General features: G+C 35.6%; 2 protein-coding genes across 2 annotated transcripts in view; one reads left to right on the top strand and one right to left on the bottom strand.

Moving 5' to 3' along the window:
- The window catches only part of LOC108741923 (rho-related protein racC-like), a 10,479-nt gene extending 3,792 nt beyond the window's left edge, over positions 1–6,687 (top strand). The window contains exons 2-4 of the mRNA XM_018476899.2: positions 1,199–1,313; positions 4,837–4,954; positions 6,385–6,687. Of these exons, the coding sequence (XP_018332401.1) occupies positions 1,199–1,313; positions 4,837–4,954; positions 6,385–6,593 (442 nt within the window). The 3' untranslated portion in view covers positions 6,594–6,687. The remainder of the gene's footprint in view (positions 1–1,198; positions 1,314–4,836; positions 4,955–6,384) is intronic.
- LOC108741892 (monocarboxylate transporter 12-like) overlaps positions 1–8,908 on the bottom strand; it is a 266,895-nt gene that overhangs the window by 226,182 nt on the left and 31,805 nt on the right. The gene's annotated exons all lie outside the window — the stretch shown is intronic.

Genomic DNA, 8,908 nt, shown 5'->3' with positions numbered 1-8,908 from the left:
TGAAAGATTATCTGTGGAATATTACTGCCTCAGCATTTGCCTAAGTGATCCAAGGAAACCACAGAAGAACTTGGACCAAGGCAGACGGACCCGGAATCGAACCGGCGTCCTCCCGAATGCTAAGCAATGGTCTAAACCTCTAGGCCATGCCGCTCGGTCTCTCTTTCGATCTTCGTTCAATGTCTAAATAAAGACACTGCAGGGTATATTTAAAAATTATCTGTATTCGGTACCCAATTAAGTTACGCCCTTTCAAATTACAATTGAATTTTAAGACAGATTTTATATAACAAATGCTCTTATTATAATCTGAGATATTCCGTTCTTTTGAAAATATCTCATGTAAACACAATCCTATTTACATAAATTATTCTTGCACGGAACAATGAGTTTAAAGCTTAAAGACTTCCGAAGTAAATGTCGATTGTTACTGTTTAAGAGTACCTACACAATTTGAAAATTTTGAAACTGCAACTTGTTAATTTTAAATACAACACCCTGCATTTTGTTGAATAGACGTAACAATTCTCATTAATTTTTGTGTGAAACAAAGCAAGTGTTATTATCACTTTAAATATGTTTCACCAAATGTTTAATGCTAGTGTGAAAATTCCTTTAATTTTTATCTACTACAAATTTCCTTAAATTAATGAGGAAAAACTAATGCTGCAGTCATACCCTCGCAGGTGATCGAACCCGGGTCTTTCGGCTTTACGCACATATATTCTGACCACTAAGCTCCGAAAGAACAAGTACGAAACGTACTTATTAGGTCAGAGATTCGGCGAACTTATATATAAATTCCTCTAAAAACATGACTTTGNATAACTACTGGGATAAATTTTTGAATTAAATCTACCCACTACAGATAACCTCAAATTAATGAGGAAAAATTATTGCTGCTGCCAGTAGTCACAACATTGGTGTGTAAAGTCAAAGTTCATGGGCTCGATTCCCGACGAGAGTGCGACAACAGCAACAATTTTTTCTCATTAATTTGAAGTTGATAAAAATTATACCAATTTTCACATTAATATTACATATTAACTACTATTAAAAGTTTCTTAAAGAATTTTAAATACTTTTAGTTCAATATATTGAAAAAAGAAATATCAGAACGGCTTCGTGGTTTTCCAATATTTTCTTTTATGCACGGTTAAAATACACTGAACTTTTGTTCATTTATTTCAATTTTTAGGTTCGATTCATATTCGATGAACATCAGAGTTTTAGGAAAAATTTATACAATAATATTACAAGATACAGCTGGACAAGAAGAATACGATAGACTCAGAGCTTTAGCTTATCCTGAGGTAAGTTTGCATTTTTATTTACTGAAATCTGATAGGTAGGCGTTTCAAAAGTAAATACAATAAAAGGGAGATCTTGGAATCGGCTAAATTAAGAAATTCAACGCATAAAAAGCTTTTAATTGAACAGAAAGGCATCGCTAACTTTTTCCAATATGATAAAATCAATAGTATTTTATATTCTTCTAAGAACAGATTACCGATTTCTCAAAAGATGTAAAAATCAAACTGTTTGATTAAATGTAACGGCAACTCAAAAAAAAATTCTATGATTGAATCAAGTAAAATTAATTTTTTAACATATGTTAATGAATTATCTAAAGGAGGATTTTGCATATACGAGGGTGGATTGATAAGTTTCCGGCCTAACCAAGAGATGACGCCACTAGGCCTACCTTGAGGTGACATTCTATAGTACCATCCTTGGATAGCTTGTAGCTATAGTTTCAGCCCGATCTCCTTGCTAGTGTAGGTTTGACAGCACGCTGAACAAGACGCCTCTGTGGTTTTCGTAAAAATGGAAAAGCAGGAAAATCGTGCTGTCATCAAATACTTTTATTTGAAGGGGTTAACGCCGAAGGAAATTAAAAAAGAGATGGACTCAACACTGGGGACATCCTCCCCGTCATATTCAACCGTTAAGCAGTGGGTTTCCGAGTTTAAAAAGGGTCGTGTGAGCACCTCTGATGGGCCTCGCTCAGGACGCCCCGTTGAGGTCACAACTCCAGATATGATCGAAAAAATTCATCAAATAGTGCTGGGAGACCGCAGATTGAAAGTGCGTGAGATAGCTGAGACCTGTAAGATGTCATATGAACGTGTGCAACATATTTTGCACCAACATTTGCATATGGAAAAGCTCTGTGCAAGATGGGTGCCGCGTTTGCTAACAGTCGACCAAAAATTGATTCGAAAAAACATTTCTACCGCAAATTTGTCATTGTATAAGCGTAATCCAAGCGAATTTTTGCGTCGATTCGTAACCGTTGACGAAACGTGGGTCCACCACTACACTCCTGAAACCAAAGAACAGTCTAAACAGTGGATTGGACCAGGGGAACCAACTCCAAAGAAGGCAAAAACAATTTTTTCGGCGAACAAGGTTATGGCTACTGTTTTTTGGGATGCAAGAGGTATTATATACATTGATTACCTTGCAAAGGGTAATACTATCACTGGTCAATACTACGCAGACTTATTGCAACGTTTGAGCCACGAGGTGAAAATTAAACGACCTCATCTGGCGAAGAAAAAAATCTTGTTTCATCACGATAACGCACCAGCGCACACGTCAATCGTTGCGACGGCTAAAATCAACGATCTAAAGTTTGAATTGATGCCGCACCCTCCTTACTCTCCAGACCTAGCCCCGAGTGACTATTTTCTGTTCCCTAATCTCAAAAAATGGCTTGGCGGTAAGAGATTTGCGGACAATGAAGAAGTAATCGAAGCTGTAAATGGTTATTTTGAGGAGCTTGACGAATCAGTCTATAGAGATGGCATTAATAGACTGGAACACCGCTATGAGAAATGTATCAGCCTTGGAGGAGATTATGTTGAGAAATAAAAAAAAAAATTTTTTAAAAACCTTGTTTTTCTTGGTCAGGCCGGAAACTTATCAATCCACCCTCGTATTATGAAAGTGTCTAAAAGTGTAAATATTTAAACTGCGTTTGGGAACCCCAAAGCAGAAAAGAGAGACCAGTATTATAGAAGCCCAATCCTGGGTCTAAAATCCAAATTTTCTGTTAACCGAGCGATAGTGATCGTTTCGGAAAAATCTTCAAAACGCAAGCGTTATATTTTTCAGACAAATAAGGTCGGTTACACACATGGAGGATTGTTTAAGTTTTTAGCGTTCTTTCAGAGCAGAAAGATTTCGGCAGATGTCATATACAAGTTTTGCAATGTAATTTCTTAAGACAAATCGCTTCAGTGAGCTAATCTTCGCATTTCCCTAAAACTAGAATAACTCATATCCTTAACTATTTGCGAACAGTTTCCGCCTCTAATATGTCCCTAACTAGATCTTCATGCCTGAAGTTTCCTACTAACCTATCTCGCCTATTTCTTATTGACATCCATAGAGTCCTCTATTCATCCATTCTTTCTAATACCTCTTCATTTCTAACCTTCTCTATCCACGGTTATCTTCATCATTCGCCTGTAACATTTTGAACGCTTCTAACCTTTTCTTTTTCGACGCGCCCCGCTGTTCATGTTTCGCACCCGTACAGCGCCGTGCTCCAATCATACACCTTTAACAACCTTTTTCGAATTTGTAAATTAACCGTTCGCGAGCATAGAAGAGATTTCTTTTTATTGAAGGCGACTCGACCATGCGCTATCCTCTGCTTTATATTCTTACTACTCCTTCTGTCCTGACTTATCTGACTTCCTAGATATCTCAAATGAGCCACTTCTTTTAATTTGTCGTCTGCTATCTTTATATTCGCTCTTTCCCTACTTTTCCTTCCCTTGCATACCAGTATTTTTATTTTACTTTTATTTATTTTCATACAGTGCCTACTGTTTTGTCAATACCGCTTCCATTTTATTTAAAGCTATCTCTAACTCCTCCTTGCTAGATGCTAATACTGCTAAATCATCTGCAAATCCAAGCATGCTAATCTTTTGCCCCTGTATATCTATCGCTACAATTATACTGTCTTAAGTTAATCGCGTCTTAAATGTACAGATTAAAATGTAGCGGTGACAGTGTGCATCCTTGTCTTACTCCCTTCCTAATATTTACTTCTCTAAGTTGCAGCCCCATCTGTAAATATACTGCCTGTTGCTCTTTATATAAACTAAGTATCGCTATTCTATCTTTGTAACTCAACCCTACATTTTTAAGTATATTGATTACTTATATGGCTTAAAACGAACAAAGAGCAGCTTCTAGGGTAACTAGGTATTATTCCGTCGTCGAATGAAAAAGGAACGAAAAAAATCAACTGATTTGGGTTCATCCAATTAATGAAAGAAGAGATGAGGTTGGCGCCTTCTGCACCCTATTTGATGAATTGAGACAAGAATCAGCTTTTGAAGATTTCCCCTCTTCCACGGAAATATAAAAAAAAAAAATAGAAGCGGTAGAAAATCTGCTGTTCGCATAAAAGTACATTTGTTTAGGAAGTCAGTACTTTAAGGTGACAATAAAACTTCTGTAGGCTATGCCGTTACCGTTTATGGTAAAGTGACCGATCGTTTTTTTTTTTTTTTTCATCTAATGTACTTCAATGGCCTTCAGTTAAAATGGCAGCGACGGCAATTTCTTCGCTCGAAAAAATCACCGTGTGTGTAACCGACCTAACAGTAAGTTACAATAAGAGTCCGCCCCTGACTCAATTCATTTTGATTGGACTTCTATTATACTGGTCTCTTTTCTCTGTCCTAAGATTTCCATAAAAAATCATTTGATGTTTGGTAAAAGTTACATAATTTTTGAGTAATTCTTAAATTGGCAATATTAACATGAATAAGATAATTAACAATGATTAAGCATTAATTTACTCATTTTCAGACCGATGTGTTCATTGTGTGTTTTTCTGTGGATAATAGAGCATCTTACAAAAATATTGTGTCAAAGTGGAATCCCGAAATTCGACATTATCGACCAAAAGCGAAACTCATACTTGTAGGTAAGCTCCTGGGTACAAATTTTACTTTTTTTTTAAATAAACACCAGCAAAGGTAAAAATAACAGCTAAGCGGAGGAAAAATTATTCCTACTGTCACGCCCTCGCCGGGAATCGAATCCAACTGTCTGTGTATACGCACCATTGCTCTGCTATTAAGCTGGGAGAGGTGACACCACTAACAATTAATTAATCATCATTAATGTGCGGTTATCCGTAATGGCAAAAATTAATTCAGTTTAATAAATTGAAATTAACCCTACAGAAATTATTCTAAATGAAAAATTGTTATAGTTCAGTTTACAGCCAAAATAATTAAATATCTTTTTTGTCTCTTTCACTGGACCATTTAAGTGAATTGTTTAAAACAATGATTGTCAAACAGGAGAATATCAGGTGGTGGTATCGATGTTTCTTCGACAAATTGTTCGGCAAATTAAATTAGCTGAATATTTATACACACTTGTGTTTATTTTACGATTCGTTTTCTTTATTGTATATCGTTGCAACAGCTCACGTTTCATTTTTTGAAATAAATAGGAGAAATAAGGAAATGTTTGTTTTCCAATTTTTTTTCTCGTGTTACATATCCGGCTTATGTTAATTTTAGGGAAAAAGGCGCGTGTATAAATTGAGTAGTTTTATCATATGACAATTCGCAACACCAAGGGTGAATTGTAAAACAGCATTAACATAAAAAAATATAAAATTTCAAAATGCTTACCCGTCGGTTGTGGAAAAAAGGAGACATACATTGATACATAATCTATTTACCTGAAACAAAAACAAAATATTGTAGTACATATTAAACATAAGAAAATTACAGTATTAGTAACATGTTTTATCTTATGAAATCCTATGACATTGTTAGTTTCTTAATAGCGGATTAATATGCGATATTAATTTGAAATCATTTTTTCGATTTTTTATTTACCCACTACAAACTACTAAAAATTGTTTCAAATTAATATTGCATATTAATCCATTATTAAGTAACTAACAATGTCATAGGATTTCATAGATTTAATATATGTATATAATTATGTTAATAAAAATCGACGGATCGTTAACTTTGAAGGTCGGTTGGTCGTGGTTACTGTTGTCACCTCTCGTAGTTTAGTGGTAGAACATTGATACGTAAAGCCAAAGGTCCCGTGTTCGATTCCCGGCGGGGATGTGACAACAGTAACAATTATTTCCCTCATTAATTTGAGGTAGTTTGTAGTGGGTAAATAAAAAATCGAAAAAATGATTTCAAATTAATATTGCATGTTTTATCATTATTAAAGGAAATCTTTCTTTGTTTAATTTGTAATATAATAACACAGCATAAGGATTTCTATACCTACAGTAGATTAATTCCCATTGACTTTCAAATTTGACAACTTTTAAAATTGAATATGGTCGATTATTTCCTCTTTTTTTGTTTCAAGGAACAAAGTGTGACTTAAGAACTGACTGCCCAAATCCCATTTCGACAAACGAAGGCCAAGAACTCATGAACAAAATCAAAGCTGACGGCTATGTTGAGTGTTCATCTAAATTCATGTGGAACGTAAGCAGAGTATTTGAAGAGGCTTTGTTAAGTATAGTGGGAAGGCCTACACCGCCGAGAAGGCAAAGAACATGCTCATTATTATAAAAAAAACCTGTTTGATGTTTATAGAAAACATTTGATTCATAATACTGTACATTTTGTTTTATATGATTGAGTAATATATAGATCAGTTTCGTAACTAAGTTCTTTAATTATGTCTACTTATTTTTACGACTGCAACGTACAGAAGTATATGATAGGAAGGGAGTCAGACAGGGATGCACACTGTCACTGTTACCTTTTAATCTATGTACAGAAGACGTGATCAACATCATTAAAGACAGTACAACAGTAGTGATAGATATACAGGGGCAAAAGATTAGTATGCTTAGATTTGCAGATGATATAGCAGTGTTAGCATCTAGTAAGGAGGAGTTAGAGATAGTCGTAAATAAAATGGATGCGGTACTGACAAAACAGTACTATATGAAAATAAATAAAAGTAAAACAAAAATACTGGTATGTAAGGGAAGCAAAAGTAGGGAAAGAGCGAAGCAGAGGATAGCACAGGGTCGAGTCGAATTCAATAAAAACAAGTCACTTCTACGCTCACGAACGGTTAATTTAGAAATTCGGAAAAGGTTCTTAAAGGTGTATGTTTGGAGCGCGGCGCTGTACGGGTGCTAAACCTGGACAGTGGGCGCGGCGGAAAAGAAAAGCTTAGAAGCGTTCGAAATGTGGTGTTAAAGGCGAATGATGAAAATACCGTGGATAGAGAAGGTTAGAAATGAAGAGGTATTAGATAGAAAAGGAGAACACAGGACTCTATGGAAGTCAATAAGATTGGTAAGACACCTTCTTAGGCATGAAAGTCTAGGCGAGATTAGAGTCATTTTTTACAACTAGTCAAAAACATATTAGAGGCAGAAACGGGAGTAGGAGAAGTAAACCTAGATTAGTATACTGTCCGCAAATAGATGTGTGTTGTTCTAGTGTTTGGGAAATGCGAAGATTAGCCCAGGATAGGAAATAGCGGAGGTGCGTGTCCAACCAGTCTTAGGACTGACGACCTTATGATGATGATGTTTACGACTATTTATTGACAAATGACAAGAATGAAACTCTTATTAAAGCGTTGTCATAACCCATCACGGATAGCCAATTGAACAAGTAGTGAATCAGCTAGAAGATGGATGTAAAATTTGACAAATTTGATAATAAAAACAAAATAGCTAACTAACATTCACACTTGCAAACCCAGAGGAAATCAAATCATAAATAATATTATAAATGCGAATGTTACTTTGTTTGTTTGATCGTTTGTTGCAACTTCACGCCTTAACTACTTAACCGATCATAATGAAATTTTGTACCCACATTGTCACAGGTACAGAAAAGGATATAGGGTACTTTTTATCTAGAAAAAAAAGAAGTGACTGATTTTAGATATCTAGGAAGTCGGATAAGTTAGGACGGAAGGAGTAGTAGGGTTAAAAAGCAGAGGATAACGCAGGATCGAGTAGCCTTCAATAAAAACAAGTCACTCCTATGCTCGCGAACGGTTAATTTAAAAATTCGAAAAAGGTTAAAGGTGTATGTTTGGAACGCGTTGCTGTACGAGTGCGAAACATGGACAGTGGGCGCGGCGGAAAAGAAAAGGTTAGAAGCGTTCGAAATGTGATGTTAAAGGCGAATGATGAGGAAACCGTGGATAGAGAAGGTTAGAAATGAAGAGGTATTAGAAAGAATAGGAGAACAGAGGACTCTATGGAAATCAATAATAGGCGAGATAGATTGGTAAGACACCTTCTTAGGCATGAAGGTCTATTCAGAGACATATTAGAAGCAGAAACAGTAGTTAGGAGTGGTAGAGGTAGACCTAGATTAGATTACTCTTCGCAAATAGTTAAGGATGTGAGTTGTTCTAGTTTTAGGGAAATGCGAAGTTTAGCTCAGGATAGCAAAGAGTGGAGGTGCGTGTCCAACCAGTCTTAGGACCTGACGACCTTATGATGATGAATTGTTTATCTGTGATCATGCATCCTTTAAACAACAAAACCATCTGCATCATATATTTGTAACTTAAAAACGAGGAAGCAACAACATGACTGTAGTTCTCAAATAAATAGAAACCGTTTAATTCCATTATTGCCTTCATTTCAAAACGAATTAGTAAAATAGGGGGAAGAATTGATTGATGAAATTAATTCCTCAATATAAAAAGAAATCCCTGGAATTCTTAGAATTTCAAGAGGATTTACACCATAAATCCCTAGCGGTTTAACCCTAAGTCCTTTGTTTATAATTTTGCGGGCATTTGGACCAAAAATGTTAGGAATATTTGCTTGCTTGCTGCCTGACATTTATTATCCATTTGTTTATATAGGTATATATATTTATTGGCATCTCGATAACACAGC

This window comes from Agrilus planipennis, unplaced genomic scaffold (genome assembly GCF_000699045.2).
Source record: "Agrilus planipennis isolate EAB-ADULT unplaced genomic scaffold, Apla_2.0 scaffold24, whole genome shotgun sequence".
Classification (NCBI taxonomy): Eukaryota; Metazoa; Arthropoda; class Insecta; order Coleoptera; family Buprestidae; genus Agrilus; species Agrilus planipennis.
This window is presented reverse-complemented; position numbering and strand designations above follow the sequence as displayed.